This window comes from Ammospiza nelsoni, chromosome 2 (assembly GCF_027579445.1).
Source record: "Ammospiza nelsoni isolate bAmmNel1 chromosome 2, bAmmNel1.pri, whole genome shotgun sequence".
Taxonomy (NCBI): domain Eukaryota; kingdom Metazoa; phylum Chordata; class Aves; order Passeriformes; family Passerellidae; genus Ammospiza; species Ammospiza nelsoni.
The window spans coordinates 46,741,997-46,763,199 of record NC_080634.1 but is presented as its reverse complement, the minus strand read 5'-3'; the positions used below and the strand labels follow the sequence as shown (position 1 = coordinate 46,763,199).

The 21,203-nt window shown below is 41.4% G+C and overlaps 1 protein-coding gene across 1 annotated transcript in view; it reads left to right on the top strand.

The window, feature by feature from the left end:
* The window catches only part of ARHGAP20 (Rho GTPase activating protein 20), a 56,671-nt gene that overhangs the window by 18,077 nt on the left and 17,391 nt on the right, over positions 1-21,203 (top strand). Inside the window, exons 3-7 of the mRNA XM_059466239.1 lie at positions 9,673-9,843; positions 14,901-15,050; positions 16,893-16,934; positions 17,839-17,923; positions 20,522-20,599. Coding sequence (XP_059322222.1) covers positions 9,673-9,843; positions 14,901-15,050; positions 16,893-16,934; positions 17,839-17,923; positions 20,522-20,599 — 526 coding nt within the window. The remainder of the gene's footprint in view (positions 1-9,672; positions 9,844-14,900; positions 15,051-16,892; positions 16,935-17,838; positions 17,924-20,521; positions 20,600-21,203) is intronic.

The following is a 21,203-nucleotide window of genomic DNA, read 5'->3' as shown; positions in this document are numbered from 1 at the left end:
TCTGTGAGGTAAGTCAAAGTCAATGGAGTTGAGCCAGGCTTTTAAATGTTCCAGTTGTGATTAAGTAGGATTAATTCTCCTAACTGAAATTACTACTTCTCAAAAAAGTTAAGGTAGGACAAAACCTGTATCTCTTCAGGCAACTAAAACAATACTGGATCTCCTACTGGGACTGAGATCCCAGAGTGCTCCTCTGTATATCTCCTCAGAATGGGTAGGAAGGAGTTTTGTTGGTAGTAGCAAAGATAGCCTGTGCATCCAGGCTTCTTGTAGGCTATGAGAAGCTCCAAAAGCCCAGACATCCATGGTAGAGCTGGGGTGTTAGGTTTTGGGCTTTTCTTTTGCCTCAGTTCATCCTACTTTTTTTCTTTTTTTTTTTCTTCATTATCTTTGTTTTCTTTATTTTTTTTCCCACAAAGGTCACTTTTTGTGATCTTCTTTTTTTTTTTTTTTTTTGTCTGAACAATAAGATCTCTGTTTGGGTAGACAGTGCCTGGAATGGCATTTCCCTGGTGCAACTGCAAAGAGAGAGTAACTCAAGGTGGTGCTGCTATGTCGGTCAGTTAAAGTGAGTGGGAACTGCAGTGGGGAACAGAGGATTGATTCTTCCAAGGGCCAAAAAGCTTCTATTGACTTCTGCATGTGAATGTGTCCTCTCCCAAACGTCTCCCTTGCTCAGGGGGCCATAGACCAAAACTCCTTGAACTTGCTGGCTGACTGGAGAACACCCACACTGCAAGAGCTTTTCAACAGGATTTACATCACTTGCCCTAAATTGTTTTCTGGTGGAGATAGGCAAAATATGACCAAAACGTGTGGTGCTAATTTATACTAATAGAAAATTTTGCCCTTGTGTTAAATTTTCAGAGTAAACACCTTGCAGCTGTTTATTAAAATAAAACAAAAAGCCTTGGAAGCAAACCAAACCACAAGCGTGTTTCCTGTCTCCAGCCTCCATGCTGTGGTGCATGCTTGCTCTGCAGAGGATTGTGTCCTTTTGGCTATGTAAAAATTACTTAAGTGCAGCTTTGTTTACAGTTAAGCTGCCAAGCTTCCAGCCTGAAAAGTGTGAGGATTTTGTTTTAATGATGCATTTTACCCTACAGCTATGTGATATTTTACTGCCAGACTACAGAAAAGTAGTCTGTTATGTGCCTCTGCACCTGAAACATGTAGTGCAAACCACCACCTTATTATCTGTAGTAATTTTTATTATGCTTCATAAGGTTTTGACATCATGTAGAGATGATACAAGACAATTTTTAGAATCCTATTATAATTTAAGTTGGAATATTTTTCTCAATAAATATTGCATTACAATGTGCACGCTGAGTTTTAGAAGCAGAGGAGTCATATCCAATTTAATAAATATGAGCTTTAACCTTGATTTCTGCCCTAAAATGTAAATAAGTCAATTTATCTGAGTAAAGCTTGCTCCCAGTCCCAATTAACATATATCTTCCTCCCATTGTCCAGGCTTGTGCTTGCCCTGCCAGTGCGGAGAGTGCTTTGCAGCACATTTTGGTGGGAAGTCTTTGTGACCCTGCTGGGACTCACTGCTTGGTCTTGGGTATAATTTTCTGGAGTCCAGCTGCTTGCCTGCATAGAATGAGGACAGCCCTGTGCTGGAGGCTGTGAACTGAGGGTGATACTTGCTCCAGGTCAGAGGAGTCCCTGTGAGATCCAGGGGCACAGTCCATAAGGGAAAATGCAAGGGTGAGGGGTGACTGCCCCCTATTTGTTCGAACACATTACTTGTAAAAAAGAAGCTGCAACCAGTATAGAACACTTCTAAAGTAGAATCAGGCATTGTAAAACTTAGCAACTAATGCTCTTTGAAAATCCAAGCAGATCTCACTTCTTTCATGGTACAAAAGCTACTGTACCCACAATGGTGATGGCCTAGGGGACTTTAAAGGAGTGCTGCAGAAAATAGAACTTGCTATTTCTGGAATGCTGCACTGTTTTCACAAAGTGCTGCTTCAACTACATAAAATTTAGCAGAAATAACAGCATGCAAACATGCCCAGCATCCTCAGAACGAAGCTGCCTTGGCATAGCAGGGATCAGTTGACAGCAGATTCAGAAAAGGATTGGCAGCCCATGTGATTAAGAGAGTTTCATGCTTGTTTATTCAAGTCCCTTCTATAAATAGTCCGTGTAAGTTTACAACTGCATACTACCTTTGTGCTGGCCCACATCTTACCTACCACCTTCCTGGAAAACACTCCTACCCTCCAAGCCCATATTTTTTGTGCTTTCTTTCGCTCTCCAAGTCTAATTATTATTTATTACAATAAAGTGCGATACAAATGTAGATGAAGTGCATATTCAGGATCACAAAGATTTGAAGTGGGCAGATCCTGAGCACGTGGGTGACTCACTGAGGGCACTGGTTGTGGTTCAGAGGCAGTGGCAGAAAGGAGCAGTTAGCACCTTTAAAAATGCAGAGGATTTTATATCTCTATCTCTATATATATCTATAGCTATATATATCTGCCTAAGTAGGGCTCTGAGTTGCAGATTGCTCCGTGTGGGTGAGCCTTGTCTTGTGTTACCTCGTTCGTGGCAATGGGGGCTGTGAATGCTCATCCCTGAGACCAGCAGGGCTTTGTGTGGTTGTGCTGAACAGGCAGTGGAGATGGAGCAGGCTGGACTGAGCAGGTCATGGGAAATGGGCATGGCTGTTGGCATCCCTGTTTTCAGCACCCTTTTCCATCTATAGATAGTTTGTGCCATGCCAGAACTGTCACAAGGACACCTCCAGATAGATAGCATTACTATGAGGAGTACTGTGTTATGTCTCCCTGTTTCTTCCCTTTTCCATCTACAGCTGGGAATGATCAAGAACTTGATCAAGAACTTTCCATCTACAGCTCAATAAACAAGAACATTTGAGGGAATGATCAAGAACTTACACAGGGCTTTGCTTGTTCCTCAGCTCTTTTTCAAAGACAAAGCCCCTGGCTGACAGATTTTGGAGGTAGGTCTGCAAATGGGTGTAGTGCAGTTGTAGCCTCCTTTCTCTTCACGGCTGTTCTAGCCTGAAGAGTGATTCTTCAAGCCATGTGCTTTAATAAGCTGCCAGCATGATAGAAATTAAATTCATCTGGAGCATGAGCAGGACTATCTCCATTGTCCTGTGTTCAGGCCCGAGCATGGGCAGTTGTTTTCAGTGTACAAGAAAAGCTCTTCTTTCATTTAGTTTCTCACTCTTCTCCTTTAGCATACCGAACACAATGATCTGTTTTGTGTGATTATTTTGGCAAAGGCTGGGATGATTTTTTCAAGTTGGCTATAATGCAGTTCAAGTCACATCCAGATTGCCATTTATGATGAAATTCAATGAATGTTGAAGTTCTGAAACCTTAACATTGCCCTTTGGTGCACTATAAGGAGGGCTGCAGTGTGAGTCAGTACTCACTCCTGAGCTACAGATTTGGTTGCGTTTTTTGTTCCACCCTATCTCACCTTATTTGGTGAGCCCTTGCACACCAAATTGGACCTGTTTGCTTTTGGTTACTTAAATAATTGTTCTCACTGCCTTAGTAAGTTAATTATCTTGAATGCAAAACACCCTCTTGCCACAGGATAGATAACATGTCTGAGTGTTAACTGATTTCCAGCAGTAAACTATCTTGCCTTCCAAGCTCCAGTTAGCAGGTCTTGAATCATTAGCAAAAAAAACAGGCAAGGAAACCATCTATTAAGCTCCTATTGAAGTTCCTTCTCAAAGGACTGTTTAGGAGCTTAAGGGTCAGAGTAGGAGGCACAGAAAAAAAGTGCAAATACTGTTACCTGATTTCCAATATAAGCTCTGTTAAGAAAGTGGAGGAACTTACTTTCTAAATCTTGCTTGCTTTTGGGGGTATCTCTGCTGGTCACAAATGACATGTTTTCCCTTACTGGTAATCCATTTTGGCAAAAATACATAATGTGGGCTGAACTGTAGGCATTAGGGTGCAGATAGCTGCTGTTTTCACTAGCCTTGAAAGGATGTGGGTAGCTCCTGCTTCTCTCAGTGCGCTGCTGTAGCCCAAAGCTGTGATTCAGTGATGGTAAAGTATTTTACTGAGAGACACTGAAGTTGATTCATTGGCTTTATTATTCCTAAAGGATAAATTGTTTATTCTTTAGAGCCATGCAAAACTGGCCTTTGAGGTATACAAAGTAAGTCTGATGTCTTTGAACATGGTGAGGAAGGTTAGCAGGTGCTCTGCTTGGTGGCTTCTCTGGCCTGTAGCCAAAGCAAGGTTAGATTTATGCTGCAAGCTGCAAGCTCTACACCTCTAGGCAGATCCTCTTCATTGTCTTCATAAATGACTTGGACACATGACTTGAAGTTACACTTACATCATTTTGCTGATGATACCAAACTGGAAGGAACTGTTGCCTCCCTGGAAGGCAGAGGGGCCCTGCAGAGAGACGTAGGCAAATTAGAGACCTGGGCAATGACCAACTGCATGAAGTGTAACGTGGGCAAGCGCTGGATTCTGCACCTGGAACGGGGCAATTGTGGATGTATGGATTGACTAGGAAGTGAGACCCTGGAAAGTTCCAGGAGAAAGGGATCTGAGAGTCCTGGTCAATGACAAGTTGAATATGAGTCAGCAGTGCCCTGGCAGCCAGGAGGGCCAAGCATGTCCTGGGGTGCATCTAAAGCAGCGTGGGCAGCTGGTCGAGGAAGGGGATTCTCCTCCTCTACGCCACTCTGGTGAGATCCCACCTGGAGTTCTGTGTCCAGTTCTGGGGTCCTCAGCACAGAAAGAACATGAACCTATTGGAGCCAGGAGAGGAAAGCCATGAAGATTACTAGAAAGATGGAACACCTCTCCTAAGAGGAAAGGCTGACAGAATTGGAACTCTTCAGCCTGGAGAAGAGCTCTGTGGAGACCTTAGAGCAGCCTTCCAGTACCTAAAGGTGGCCTGTGAAAGAGGTTTCCTTAAGGGGTGTTAAGATACCCCGTGCCTAGAAAGATTCAATGTCAGGTTGGTCAGGGCTCTGAGCAACCTGATGTAGAGGAAGCTGTCCCTGCTGTTTGCAGGGGTGTAGGACTAGATAACCTTTAAATGTCCCTCCCAACCCAGGCTACTCTGTGATTCTGTGATTGAATGATTCTTGTGGGTCCTTTCCACGTCAGGACATTCTATGTTTCTGTGATTGATTGTATGAAAACTGGAAAGAACTTCTGGTCCTTACTTGAGCTTCAGCACCAGTGGAGGCATGCAGGATTTATACCTACAGTACATATTTGTGAAATGAGTGTAAGCTGAGTTGTTCACTGTAAGAGGAATTTGGAAAGGTATTGCGTATGTGTTAGACACACCAAAAGCAGCCTCAAACGTGGCTGGGCTAGTTCAGGTTTCAGCCTTTTGAACAGCTATCATTTGACTGGTCTGCTGGTGAAAAGGTGAATTTCTCACCTACATCTTGAGAAGGCCTTCAGAGGTTAAAAAGGGAAATGGCAATTTATTTCAATAGGTATCAGTCATGCAGAGAGCACTGGTGCTGCACCGTAAGAGGAAATCGACTTCTGTGGCTGCAGAGGGATCATCGGTGGAGGAAAGTTCTGGCAGAGAGCAACAACCAAACAGTGGAATGGGGTTTTGGGTGCATGAGCAGTCTGTGAGAAGGATGTCATGTACCTGAGATACCTGCAGCAGCTCATTCCAGCTTAGCTGCCTTGGAACAGGTTGTTCCCCTGAGGCATCTTAGAGCTTAATCTAAACCAATGATAGGCTGAACTCATCATCAGCTGAAGTCGGGGGAAAGCTTCCTATTGGAATAAATGACATTGGGATCATGGATTTAGTAACCACTTAGCATGGACTGTTTAGCTCTCCTTCAAAACATATTTTCTTTCATTGTTTTTGCTACAGAGAATAAAGCTGACATCTCCATTAACACCAAGAATAAACATTTTGTGGGTGATGCCATTCAGCTTTATTGGAAACCCCAAGGAAGCTCTTCAGGGGAAAGAAGTATTTTTTGTGTTTCTGTGGTTTCTGGTAAATGCAAGATCAATGAAGTGAGCTCTGATGTTTGCTTTCACACTGAATGCAGCCACGATGTGTTTTTCAGTATTTGGCTGACTACTGTAGATTTCACCCTCATATGTTTCACCTACAAATTTGCAGTGGTATTTTAAATCATAGTGTCTTTTGAATAGGCACGAAACGACTATTTTGATTAATTTGCAAAATAAGAAGTATAAAAATTTATGTTCTGTAAGCATCCAGAGAGAAATCTTCAATTATCTTTTTACTAATTTCATCCAGCACAGTGATTTTAGTCTTTTCCTGAAGAGCTCAAGAATATCTCTGTATATATCCTCCAATTACAAAATTTTCTCCTTAGCTAAAATCACACATGAAAATTTCAGACTTCCCAAAATAGCACTCTTAGAAAAAAATGTCCACTCAAGACTGGAGTTTTATAATGGCAGTGCCTTCAAAACATCAGTGTCAGCCTTAGTTCTTCACAAAATGGAACATGGTTGATTGCTGGCTCTACAGGATCCCCATCTCACCCCATCTTTCAGGAATCAGTTCACAGTTCCTTCTTAACAAACCTGGATGACAGCTTTTTTTTTTCTTCCAAAATGGAAAGATGTTACTGTGTGGGTTTTTACTTGTGCTAATCATAATCATAGTCATGATTTTAAGGGAAACACAGGAAAGGAAGACAGAGCCCTACATCACTGATTTTCATTTTCATTTATATCAGAAATCATGTTGACCTGGCTTTTGTCTAATTTTAAATAAAGGAATTTTCAAAGAATCAGTATTTATGTACTTAGCACTTTGTCAGAATTTGACTCATTTAATGGCCAGAAAAATCATTGAGCCATTAAAAACTGAACTGCAAAAATACTTCTCTCATATAAATCCCTATGCCTGAGGATATTGCTGATCTGCATTTTCAATGTAACAACACTTGGGTTTCATTCATGTCTTGTAACAAAGGAACATTAATTGAGAGGATCAAAAGCCTGGTTTCCAAAAGACATTTTTGTCACTGCTGACATAAATTTCCTCCATGTTCCTTGTTCCTGGGATGTTAGAATATTGTGGCTAAATTAATGGCTTTGATTTTTTTTTCCACTTTGAAGAAAATATTGGCACTTTTTTTTTTTTTTTTTTTTTTGATAAGGCTTATCAGGTAAGGTCTAATGTTAGTGTATGTAAGACTGCTTATTGGAGTTCAGCTGACAGGTGTGCTTGAAAGGCACTGGCTCAAAAGACAGTTCAATTCGCTTGACCCTTCTGGCAGTACTAAACCTACCACACCTTAATTTGTGTACCAACATGGCAAAGATTTTGCTTAGTTTAATTTGAGAGGCTCCTGGGCTTGAATCATGATGTAGAAAATGTACAAATAGGAATAATGAAACAGAATTGCCTATATGGAGACATAAAAGCCTGACCTTATGATTGTAAGAATGCTTACAGCGGTGTAACATGAAAAGGGTTTTCCTCACATTTGTTGTTATTGGGTTCAAGTACAGGTGAGTGTATTCCTGATTTAATCTTTGAGGTAAAAGGCATGCATGGCTTTCATGCAGGTGGACTCATCAGCATTCCTGAATTCTGCTTGAGTTTCCGTGCTGAGTGCTGCTAGGGAGTTAATGAATTGGAGTCCAGTTACCTAACACTCATTGATGAACTGGTGAGGTGGCAATTTCTAGTCCCATGGGGGTGGCAGGGTAGGAGAGGAGCTTGTTGTTCCCCTGTCTCCTGTTGCTGGCCACACATGTGTACCCCTGTTATGCTGGACCAACATTCCTCCCTCTGCTTTAACCTCCACGCTCCTGGACACCCTTTCTGCATAGGAGTGACCAAATAACTTACATTTGCATTTTTCATTCTGTAAGTCATTCCTCTTCTTTCTCTCTTACCTGAAGGGGTAGGTAATGAAAGACAAGATTAAAACACAGTTTAAGACAAAATAAGTTGAGGAATTCTTTTAAAAATTGAAGACTTCCAGCCATAAAGGGGAATCCAAGGCCCTTCCCAGCAGGTAGGGATCCTTGCCAGCTCTTTATACATCAGTGAAAGTGTGTCCTGCTAATGTAGGCCAATCTTGGAGCTTATCCTTTCTCTCCCAGCTGTCAGGATTTCCTAAATAACTTTCTGCATAATCCAGCCACAAGTATCAAGGAGAGGAGGGTCATGAGTCATCCAGGCTCTAACATAGGTACAAGGTTTATGACCTCCTTTGAAAGTTTCCTGTCCTTGTTCCTGTTTTCTTTCATTTCCTCCCCATTTGTTTTGTGACTTTCACCATACAAGCTCCATTTCTTCTCCCAGAAAAGTCTTTAGGTGTTTGTCATCCATTCCAATGGGACCAAGAATAAACTGGAATTGCAAAGTTGTTCATTTCAGCCTGCCCTTGCCAAAACTGATCCTGCCAAGTGTTTGCTTAATTTTTTAACAAGAAAAAAATAAGTAAATTATATTTGAATAAAAATTGAACTGATTTGTTTTGCCAAAGGGAAATGGTTCATTTGGAGTCATCTCTTGGGAAAGCAAATAATTGCAATGTTGGATTTCAAAATCATGAGTAAAGATACTGATGGTACCTGGATTTAATCCAGAAATTCATTATTTAAGGTACACCAGGGGTATAGGAGACCCAGGTTCAGTTCTCTCAGCTTAGTATGAGAACTTGAGGCCATGCTCTGGCTTTCTAGACCTGCTACAAGCTTCCAGGGAACCCTAGAGAAAGAGTGTCCTCCTCTCAGACCATCACATTCATTTGGTTTGGCTCCATATAAATGGTCATTTGTTACAGCAAGGCTCAGAAGGTAGGGATATCCTGGCTGGGTGAGTAAGCTGACCATCATGCTAGAGAAAATCTGTTTCTGCTTCAATAACTATTCAGCTGCTTTATGTAGAACAGTTAGATCAGGAGAGTTTGAGAGAATCATGTCTCCACCCTGTGCTGCAACTTACTCAATACCTCCTTTGAATAGATCAGTGTCTTCCAGGAGAGAGCCTGGTATTTCCCCCACAGGCTTGGGTTTGGATAACCCAGCAGCCTCAGATGAGCATAGCTGTGCTCCAGCCACACAACCAAACCCTGGAGCAGGAGCTTATTCAGTGCTTCTGGGTTGTGTACTGGGAGAGAGAAAGGCTGAGCAGCATTCTCATGTTGATAGTATGTGGTGTGTCTCTAGTAAGGTTCAGTAACACCTTATATTTGTCATTGTTTCTCAGTAATTTCTGTAAATGGCTTTTAACCCTGAGTATGAGTCCTGTTCTGATCAAGGTGGGTGTGCGGTTCACTGTTCATCATGCATTATGTGTCCCCTCTCTATTTGGAGAGCCTACAGGAGATGAAAGACTTCAGTACAAAGGGAAACAAATACAAATAGCAAAAATGGGGAGGGCTGTGTCTATATTATTGTCCTTTGCTAAATGCTACTCATGCTAAATGCTACGGGTTTTACAGCTTGGGCTGTAAAGGTTCAGTGAGGACAGTGCCTAACAGATTTTGTGTCAGAATCTGACTATTGAATTATCCTGTAAGTGCCTCTCACCTTTCACTGAAATGTGGTCAAATAAATTACTTTTTGGCAGCAGGTATGGGAAGTCACTGCCTGATTCTCACTCTCAGGCAAGTAGCTGTTTTGCTTTCCTTTATTCCATTTGTTTTATGTCCTTTTGCAGGGAAGGCTGCTTGTCCCCCATCAGCCCAGAGTCATGGCCCCTTGTGCAGTCTTTCATATGCCACAACCGAGTGCTCATCCTGGACGGCCACGTGCAGCTGAAGACGAGTCTGCAAACCCAGGAGCGACACCTTTTCCTCTTCACAGACCTTCTGGTTGTTGCCAAGTCCAAGTGAGTAAGGCCCCTCAGGTGCTGCTCCTGCAGAGCAGACCTTTTCTTCAGTGGAACATAGCATGGATTTCCAGAATGCTTTTATAGTAGAAATCTTCCCTAAATCATAAGGAAACATTTTATTTTGACCTCTCCAGGGACCTTTGAAAGCCTCATAGCCATGGAGGAATTTCAAAATGCAACATTTTATGGAAGTATCAGATGTTCTTTCATATATTTCTTGTTTTCTGTCATCTTCTCCACTTTGGGAGTGCAGTGTCACAAAAGACTCATTGGCACTCAGCTATGTCCAACGTGCTAACTTCAACTTCTTGTTTTAGACAGGTCATCTACATCCTGTGGGGTTTGGATAACACCAGTGGTTGTGTTGTAGAGGGATTAGAGGTTTTAACCCTTACCTGGAAGCTGCTTTGATACACACCAGGCATGAGCAGCTGTATAAAAATAGAGATTGCAGGCAGCGCTGCGGTGACTGGCTCTGTAGGTTGTCCTGTGCCAGAAGGAAGGAGCATGGGGAAGGGGAAGCCATGCTGAGCAGTCTGGGTAGTGTTCATGTGTAATCAGGCTTGCTGTTGAGCTCTGATTATTCACTCTACCATTCACAATTAAATCACATTTACAAGCTGTGTCGAGCATGCCAGCTTCATGCGGCATTTTTGGTTTAAGACAGTTTTAGAGGGTGCTTTCACTTGTTGTTATGGGTTATGAAGAAATAATAATAAAAAATCCTGATGTAGCTTCATTCTCTGTTAGGCACTGTGTTGTGGTTTCACAGGGTGGGCAGTCTCAATGTGAATCCTGGGCTTTTGCAACGTGTCATTTTGCTTAAGCAATTGTTTCAGGGGCTTCTGGGAAAAGCCAGAAGAAGTCTGTGTTTTTTGTAGAAATCCAAGCTGTGTCTGTTTGAATCACACATAGTAAACATAAGCCCCCCAGCTGAACTCCCTCACTTGATGTGGTGTGACAACACAGAGGATATTTTACACAAAACACGTTCCGCTGTGGGTGGGTGGAGAACATAAGGATGTTATGGGGAAATCTTGGTGTTCTACCAGCACCAGCAGTAACAGCATTGTTCTGTATTGATTTTTGTCTGTTGCTGGTTTAGGGTGGAATCCACCTCACCTAATTTCAGCTGTAAAGTGAAATACTTGCAACTTACATACGCTTCTGGGTTCCTCTTACAGTCACTGAGGCAAAACCAGCTCCTGACTGTGGCAAACTCACCTGTGCTGAGAGAGCATTGATAGTTGGGAGTCTCTCTCTCTGTCCACTGGCCATTCAGTGGGCATGGTCCCCTAGCTTAGCTCCTTAATTGTAGAGTAGTCCAGTCAGGAGGGATAAAGCCCCCTTCCCTGGTCAGCCTGCTGAGCACAAGCTGTGTTAGAGCCCCTGAGCTGCGCATTACTGCACGTTTGGCTGGGTCCCAGTGGGACTATTTGCATAGGAAAGCACTAGTTGGTGTAACCGCACAAAAATCTGCTCCCCAGGGAGTAATAACAGCTCCTACAGCATGTGATTTAATGTGGTGAAGAGAAACAATGTTAAAAAAGGTGGAAGAGAACAATTTGTGCTTTTGCATGTGAAAAAGAGGGGGGAGCAAGTCTTTGCTAGGAATGGCAAAAATAGTATTTTGAGTGATTTTACTTCATGTATTTTGAAGAACTAATTGGGATGTTCTCTCTACAGCTGCCCTGTCAGCAATTAAAGCATCAGAGCTGTCACTAATGAATGCTTCTTAAAAATCAGCATTTTTAAAGCTGTCTCACACTAAAATGCCAATGCTGATTCCTAGAAGGAAAACCCAAGTGTGTATTTTGCTATGTGGCTGTGACTCTTGACTGCCATTGACTTTTTAATAGCTGGTACAGAGTCAAAGCAGTAAGACTAGCACAGAATTAGTGATACTGTTGAATCTGACTTAACTTCAGAATTATTCCTTGTGAATAATTCTGTCTTAAGTAGTTTTTCATCTTGGGGCATATGAACCCCTAAGGTATCTTTGGTCCATCTGGGCCCATTTGGGTGGGAGCTCAGCTGCAGATGACCAGTCACTGCACAAATGGAGCTCATGTACAGTCAGGCTTTGGATGGCCAGCAAATGGGGACAAGTTTTTGCTAAAGAGAACAAGTGTCTTGTGTCCTCTGAGCTTGCTGAGTAAACTGCTTGTACAGGACTGAGCTCCTGCTTAAAGGCAACAAATTGGCATTGCTCCCATTGGAATTTGTCCATAACTGGTCCATGTATGACTTTGGACAAGGGGCCTGTGGGTTCATTTTTTTGCTTCATTCTAATAATATCTGAAATACAAACTGCTACGGTTTCCTATGATGCATTAGACTAGTTTGTAAAAAATAATAATGATACTTACATGCTGTGCTCCTCTGCTGTCCTGTCCATCACTACCTTCATGTGAGGGTTAAGTCACAAATGAAAGTTTTTCTAACTAAACCAAAGTCAAGTATGTAAAATGTTATACTCTTTTCTATGTATTGATTAGATTTCTTACAGAGAGTGTATGTCTTTATTTGTCAGAGTAAATATTACAAGGATCTGTTAGTTCAGTGATCAAGGTGTCTCACATGTGTTTTTGTGTGAGAGACACAGAGAAATTGTTTCCTTTTTCTCCTTTGTGATGTACACCTGCATACATATACGTGCCTTTTAAGGGTATTTTCCTGAAGTGGCTGGACATAGAAATGAATGGCTGAGTTCATACATGGAATTATGGCAGCAATCTCACAGTAGATCCATAAATGCTTTTGTCAGATAATTCAGTTAAGGAGATTAGCAAATCTGGAGAGAAATTAATCTCCCATCTGTTGTCGGCTGCAAGGAATCCAATTGTAAGCGAAAGGAACTGTGTGTACTCTGCAGAGGTGGCATAACTTGGGGTGTGCCGGTATCTACAGCACTGGTCTTCATGATTGTTCTGTTGATTTCAGTTGATTTGGAATCTGCCTGATATTCACAGTAACATTTGCTAGGGGACTTCCTTAAAAAATATACAATACTCATTAGATTGTTACTGCACCCATTTTTAAAATGTTCTGTCATGTTTCTTCCTTAGTCAGCAATATATTGATTTCTAAAGGTAATACTTTGGCATTTAAATAGAAGACACATGTTTCACAAATGCTAAGAAGCCATGGATTGCATAAAGGACATGGCAGATAGGGATAAAATTATACTTCAGGCTCTTTAGATGTTAGTGGAGGCTACTGTTTCAGCACCTCTGGAAATCAGGCCACTTGAATACTGATAATAGCTGAAAGCTGTGACTAGGCATGGCAAACAGGGAAGAATATACATCAAGCATGACTGGAGAACCTCCTTGTGTTTCTGCCAACACCCTGCTGACACCTGCTACTGGCACTGTAGGGATCTGACTTTATGGACCGTAAATATTAAAAAATGAAACAGCATGTAGAGTGTTCAATGTACTGGGTAATGGCAAAAAGAAGTTGAGGAGAAAGGGAGGGTCAGCAGATTGATTTGGTGGTGGAGTCAGACCAGACATCCATTTATTAACATCTACATTAGTATTCACAGCTGTATTTTTTGGTAAATCTACATTTTCACAATTAATTCAGTGGTCAGCCAAAATACAGTTATTTTTGTATTATTGACAGACCTTACTTGTTGCATCATAAACTCATTTGTTAACAAGCATGTTGAAAGGTGCTCCCGTTCTTTAAGTTTCTCTTTAATTGGGTAGCAAAATGTAATAAAGAGAGGTGAAATGTGCAGCTGATCAGGAGACACCATAGCCTTAGGTTTGATAAATATTGATGGTTCTTTCTTGACCTTCCTCTGAATGTGCTGCTCTGTCCCACCACACCTGTTAGCACAGTGTCAGCTGGAAAACTCAGACCAGCCAGGTTCATCTCTGTCCTCTTTAAAGCCACAAGGGTCAGGTGCTTTCATGTTTCAGGCTGTGTTAGTTCTGTCTGTCCCAAATCAAATACCTTGTAAACGAGGCTAATCTCAGAGAAGGTAGTCCATGTGTGCCAAAGCCCTAAGAAACTGCTCACCTGACATATTTATTTATAGAGCACTAATCACTGTGATGCCCAGCACTGTCCCTGTCCACATTTGCAACACAGTGGTGAGCTGATGTGCTCTTGGTTTCAGGGAGGTTTCTCCTCCAGCCTTTCCCTGCTGGCCCAGGAGAACCATAGCTCAGGTAATTCTGCAGGGCTTGAAGTGAGTGGCTCTAGCAGTGCTACAGAGCTGGATTGACTTCAGGAATTTTTACTTGTTTCTCACATTGCACTGCCACTCACTAATCCTACAAAGGAAGGACACTTAAAAAGAGAAATCTATTGGAAGAGTTGAAGTTAAAATGTGAAATTCTGTAAATTTGACCTTTACTCAATTTTTAGCTACATAAAACATAGGAAGGGCCACGTTTTTAAAAATTGGGCAGATTATGTCTCTTCCTTGTAGATGAGTAATTATTTTGAGAATGCACAAGGTCATGCCTCATTCTCCAGGTGATATGTTCCTAAAGCTACCATGTGGGAAGTTTATGAGGGCTGTGTGGTGACCTGTGCTATAGTTAACACAAATAGCAATTTTCTGCTTGTTTTTTCTTCAGGTTTGCTTCATTTGCCCTGGCCTAGTTGTCACTACTTAAACTCATCATCGTTTTTGACCCTGAGACTAAGCAATAGAATTGTATTGTGAACTCCTCAATGGCATTAAAGTCACTGAAAGCAGAGTCAAATACAAGTGGCAACCTTTGCCTCATAGGAAGATTTGGAGGGCAACTCTAGACATGGACAGCTTTCCCCCAAGAAGGGGGATGTCCAGGGATGCCAGAAGCAATCTGTTTATCCCATAAATAAGAGATTTGTTGATCCCATTGAAATGAAAAATTGGTATGTTTTTATATGCAACCCAATAAAACATTTTCTTCAACTGAAGCAGAAGAGCTTCTTCTATCAGCTCCAGTGCAAGCCTCACATGTGCCTGAAGGAAGGAAAACTCTAGTTGTTTAATCTGCTGTCTGTGTTTTCATGTGTGTGACACACCTGTGAATTTCCACCTGCAGGTCACACTCTCATTTCAAGCTGAAGTGCCAAGCGCGTCTCTGTGAGATGTGGACAGCATTTTGTACAGAAGAAGTGTGTGAAGGCAGCACAGACCCAGACAGGTCCTTTGTTTTGGGCTGGCCCACCACAAACTGTGTGGCAAACTTCAGGTAAGAACTGAGATAGATTTTATTTAACAAGTTACGTAGATGTTTCTAGGCTGACATGCCAGCCTATCACAGATTGATTGAGACTATCACAGATTGATTTCAGCACCAGTGAATGTGGGGAGCAGGAACTTAACTGATTCTCAAACCAATTCCTTCTACTGCTCTGAGCGAGCTGCCCTCCATACCTCATCTTCCATCTCACTTATCATTTTAAAATTTGAGAAAATACATAATTTGAGAAAGCACTTTCTGTGCTACAAACTTGGTCAGTGAAAATTACCTTTTTTTGCTATAACTCGGCAAATACCTTGGCTAATTAATAAGATGAACTACAAATATTAAACAGCCAAGCTAATGAAAGGATCAAAGACTCTCTTATATGACAATTTTAAACAGAAGGCCATGTATTGGAAGTAGCAGAAAACTTACAGTGAAATAATGACCTTTGTCCTATTTATCTTTTTTGATTTAATTGTGCCAGAGAAAATGTCAAAATTCCTCTTAAAGCAGAATCTCTGAATTTTAATATCAAGAAAAAATTTGGCTGTCTTTGCAGCATTGACTGTAAGACACATCAGGGCTGTAGAGGTAATTTCAGTGATTAGGATAATTTTAGTCTCAGCAGGAGGGCTCTTTCATTGCTTTGGATGAGGGGAGGGCACCATCCCCCTGAAATCCCAGCTGCTTTGCCTGAGTCTCAGGAATCACATTTTCTTCTTTATCAACACAGAGCAAAAGCTGGAGTATCTGGCTTAATTTCTATGTCCCATTGTCCATATCTAAGGACAATGTTGTCTACAAATTGCACTCTCCTGAGCTGGTTGTGCTGTTTGTTTTTTACACATAATAGTCCCGAAGCAGAGATGAAATTTTCTGTTGATTTTCAATTGAAGTCTTGCCAGAATTTCAGGAGCTCTGCTCTAAAGACAGTATGTGATCCTTTATAGATAACTGAAAGTAGTTGAGTAAGAAAGCAATAGCTTCAGTCAAAAACAGCTAGAGATTTACAGAAGTGAAATTATTTGATGTCTGGTACAAAGAAAAATCTAAAGGGCCATGCGTGAGTGCATAGATGTCTGTCCAGCAGAACTGAAACAACCAAATCAGAATAATTTTTTTAACATTATAAAGTGCATTTTCCTCACAGCATCAGTGAGTAGGTTTGTAGTTCCCTAAATGCCTGCTGTGTAAATTTGAAAAACTAGATTTGCAAAAGCAGCAATGGAAATAGCAGTTACATTTGGGCTGGGATTTAAATCAAGAAAGTTGAAGCAAAATTAGGTTAGATTCCTTGAACTGTCACATTATTAGCTATATTTTACTAGACTGCTTTTTATCCTTCCTAGGATACACATGAGATAAAGAGAAATGAGATAAGCCTCAAAATGTCCAAAGTTAAACCCTACTAAGTGCAGTGGACTTTTATGTACTTTGTGATGTGCTGACAAAACAAGTAATAAATAGGAATTAGAGTGGAAAGAAATCTGTGTACCTGAGGAAATACCTTTAAACTTTTGAATTAAGCTTTTTTTTTAAAGTGCCTTCCTCTTCTATTTGGACATTACTTTCAGAGTTCAACACATTTCCTACGAAATTCACTGGTGAAGCTTTACCTTCTGTGGCAAAAATGGTAACTGGGGCTTTGGATCGCCCTGGCAGGCTTCTCAGCTGACTTTTCTGAGAAGCAGACTTTTCATTCAAATCTGGGTAAACCTTTTAGGTTTTATAGGTATTTATGAAACTGCAATCAAGAGAAGGTGCATTCCATTGTTGTTTGTAGAAGGACTGTTTTGGTTTTAGAATGAAGGCTGATTTGTCCTGTTTTTCCTTTAATTCTTTCAGGTCTGCAGAACAAAAGGAAACATGGCTGTCTGTTTTGCAAAGGTACTTTATTACATGGTCTCTAAAGACACTGGAAAGAGTCCTGGTCTAGACCAGTGATTCCCAAGCTGTGGTGCTTATGCCATCATGATAGATAATATTAAGAAAAATAAAATTTCAAATATTAAGAAAAAAGAATCTCATGTCTTCTCCCTCAGTAGATGTTGTGTGCTTTATGCAACAATCCCTGTGCAAGGAGGAAGTTGCTTCTCTGTGCTCAGCAGAAAACTGGAGCAATTCCTATCACGCGTTGTTCCTTCCCAACACAGCAGCAGGAGCCTCTGCCACCATGGCTCAAGTTGAGCCTGGAGCTCTTTCCATTGTGGTGGCATTCAGGCAAGCCCAGCTCAGAAACCTCTGCTCTAACCTCTCTGCTGCTCAAGGCTGGCTGTATTTTGTCCTGAAAAAACATGCCCAGTGCTGGAGGGTTCTGTTTTCTGGTTGCCCAGTTCTTCTGGTTGAGGCTTTTGTCTTTACCTGCTTCTTCAGAGTAGCTGGGTTGTTTAAATCATCCTTGCTGGGATGATTTCCAGTTCACTGTTCTCCTGTTCAGTCCTTGGAACTAGTCTGTACTGATGGAACTGATTCCAGTAGGAGTCTGTAGTGCAGACTCAGGCATCACAATGATGGGTAGTTTTAGCTTGATTTTTTTTCCCATTTCTTTCTCTGCTGCTTACTCTGATTTCTGCAATGAACTTCAGTGCAAGAGGGCATTAGGGGGTGCCACAGTCAGCCTCCCTTCCACACACTGCTGGATACTTTCTTGTCCTCAGAGATCTTTCTACTGCAGCACGTCTGCAAAACATCTCCTTCTTACCAAGTTACTGCTTGATTGCTGTATAAACTATGTCTTGCTATTTATGTGTGCAATATTAAAAATTTACTTGTTTTGTTCTTGTTTTGTCAGTCGGATAAGAGAAGAGAAGGAAAAGGACAATCCTAAAAGCATCCGCCTGACGATAATTGCAAAGGACGTGGGGACTTGTGCATATGTAAGTGTTCTTGAGCTAAACTGGGCTCCAAATCCACATCACCTAGCAGTGCTAGTCACCTGCAAATCCTTTGCATATTGAGAGGTTTCCTTTGGTTTGCTATCTCCTTTAAGGATTCAACCCCTCGAAAAGTCTTGGCATAGACAGCCCTGTTTGTTCCCTATCTTTAATATACAATTTCTGTTTTAAGGCAGTGTGCTTGGTAAGAAATACTGGTTCTGGCAAATGAGCTAAAGACGAGAGTGTGAAGTCCCAAGAAACACCTCTAGTAGAATTTATGCATAAGCATCTCCAGAAATGTCAGTTACAGTTGTTATATTGTTTATAATAATCTTAAGTCAGTAAATCAGTGTATAAGAGCACCCCAAAATTGCCTTAAGCATGTTAATCATCAAATAATAGATTTTGGTGGATTTATAGGCGAAGAGTAGATAGTAAAGGAAGGCCACCCATAATGTGATTTGTACCTTTTTGACTATATAACTTTTAACCAATTTAAGCTAAATTCTTGTATGTAGCCAGTTCCATAGAGATACTCTAGCATTCAGTGATAGTCAAACCATCAAACCATTCTTCCTCTGCTTTTTGTAATTTCTTTCTAACTGTGCTTGTGGCATCTGTATTTCAAGCTCAGAATCCTAAGGAGCATGGACAAGGGCATAAGAAGTTTTCACAGAAGTTAGATTTCACTGTAAGTCTTTGCCCAAAAATGACTCTCCACTTAGAACTCTATATTTGCATAGATGTAAGCATAAAGGAGTCTGCCTTTTTCTATTTTTTTCCCCCCAGAAAAATCATTATTAAGTTAAACAATGACAGAATTGCCAGGTTGCTAAGACAAAAGTTAATAAGCAATACTAATAATTGTGACAGTTCAAATGCAGGACTGCTCAGGTGTAAAAGTCTATAAATCATACATGCACTCAGGTGTTGTAGTCTTGTGCCAGGGTTTGTTGGGGCTTTCTGCAGTGTCTTTTCTCCTTAGCTATAATTAGCTCTTGTGCCATATATGGTCCCTTGATGCTGACAGTCCTAGGAACAACACTCTGTAGTCTAGATATTATCAGTAATAGAACAGTAGAGGAACAGATGGAAATTTTGTGATGCACATAGTTCTTATGGTGCTGTGGTTCCTGTGCTACAGCAGCTGCAGACACCCAAGAATTATTGCATTTTTGGACAGTAGGGAAGGCTGAACACAAGGCACAAACTGTATTCTAGCCAAGAGCAAAACTTATGCAAATGTCCTGACCTACTCCTGAGAGCCAGATGTCATTGCTTCAAGCAAATGTTAAATTTTTTATGGTATGAGCGTTCAGATCTGTCCTGAAGCAAGATACACAGTATTCTCACTACTTTCCTTTCATTGCAGTGGCAGCTTGTTACTGCCAGGGTCTTACACAAAGGTACAGCTTAGATATTTTTAAAATGCAAACTGTCAGGGGTTTGTTTCACCTGAACTTCTTATGGCCAGCATAAAAGTGATGTGCTACAGGGTATTGCAGACTCTCTTGGGACTGGCAGTAAACATCTCCATCCCAGCTCTGCTGCCTTCTGTTCTTTAAGGTGGGCCTGGGTGGTTTCCTGCAGTGCGCTTGCCTTGGTTCTGCCAAGCCTTTGGTCTGACCATGAAGCAGCTGCAATCCACAAGCTGTGTGGTCCTGGTGGCAGAGCCAAGCCAGCCTCTAACAGGGCTCAGTGACCTGTGCCTGGTGAGTGGGAGCTGGCTGGGAGGCCAGGCCAGCATGGGTGTGGTGCTGTAAGCGTTGGAGCAGCCCATGGGGTGAGGCACGGAGCACTGCCCTGCAGGACAGGAGCCATGCTGCTGCCAGGCAGCAGGTGCTGAAATCTCCCTCTGGAAGGACAGCTGTGGGAAGTGGCACTTGGGCTGACACAGAGCTTGGCATTTTGTGCTGGTCACTGTAGCTGGTTAGAAAGTGGGGTCTCTGCTGCTCTGTGCTTTTCCAAACTGCCTATCTGCAGATTCAGGAGGATGCTGGAAAGGTCTTGTTTTAACTGGATGGAACATTTCCAGGAGGAAGTGCTTCTGGTACTAAGCCAAATCTAGCTTTGAGAAATCTATATAGAATGTGGGAAAGGTTATGGGGATGAACAGCCTGTGTACAATTCTTTCTTACCACAGAGATCTTCAGTTGAAAAGGACAGAAATTAACAATTGATATTTCACTGAAAAAAACTCCCTGAAATGTTTCATTGAAACTTCCATGCTTTTAAATTAATCAAACCATTATTCTTCCCTTATGCAGTGTCTAAAAGTGCTGTTAGTGGTTCTGACTTCTTGCATATTTTAATGTGGAAGTCATGTCCCAGTAATTGTAATACTCTCTTCTGATTGAGCTGTTGGGGAAGCAGGAAGCAAATATGGAAAGTGTGTGACAAAGCAGAGGAGTCAAACCCTGGTTTCAGACAGCTGGACCTTTATCTATGTAGTATAATTTATTTATCAAGTAAAATTTTAACAGGATATTCTCATTTTTTCTAACAATGAATTATGCAGAGCTACTGCACTACTCAGATACTCTTTGCAAATCCAAAATTTTAATGCCACTTTCCCCTTCTCTTTTTTTCTGTTCACAGTCAAAAACCCTAAATGTAACCAATGTTGATACAGCAAATGATGTCATTCTGATGGCTTTGCAGCAGCTGGGAATTAATGTAAGTCCTTGCACCAATTTTAATGAATCTTTCTTTGTAGGTACTTTTAACAATCAGATCTTCCCTTGCACTTTTTCCAAGTTTTAGGATATGAACATTAATGAAATCCTTTAACATAGTAGTCCAGAGTTGTTGAAATGCAGCAGAAGTGCCTTGTTAACATACAGACCTCCAGAGATTATCAAGTGCCTTAAAATTTTTGAGTGAGACTCTCATCCCTGTAAGGGATCAGTCATGTTTCAAGTTACTTTTATATCAGGTTGCTTTTGCTGATGCCTAAGAGGAGATACCTTGACACAAGGAGTGAGAGTTTGATAGAGCTCCTTTTGCATGCTTCAGTGTGAGCAAGAAGCCTGCTGGTCTGCCTGTTAGCTGGTTTCAGAGTGTGCAGACATGCATGATCAGCTGTGTCCCCAGATTGCACTGCTCCCAAGTGTCCCAGTCAGGTATTCTGAATATCCGTGGACCTTTGGAGTTATGTAATACACAAATGTAACTAGTGATTGCGTGGAATCTGAATGCACCCAATTTAAACAGTGTCCTGAGACTGTTTTGGAGAAAGGCTTTTACAGAACTTACAATAATGCAGGGTAGTGTACCAGAT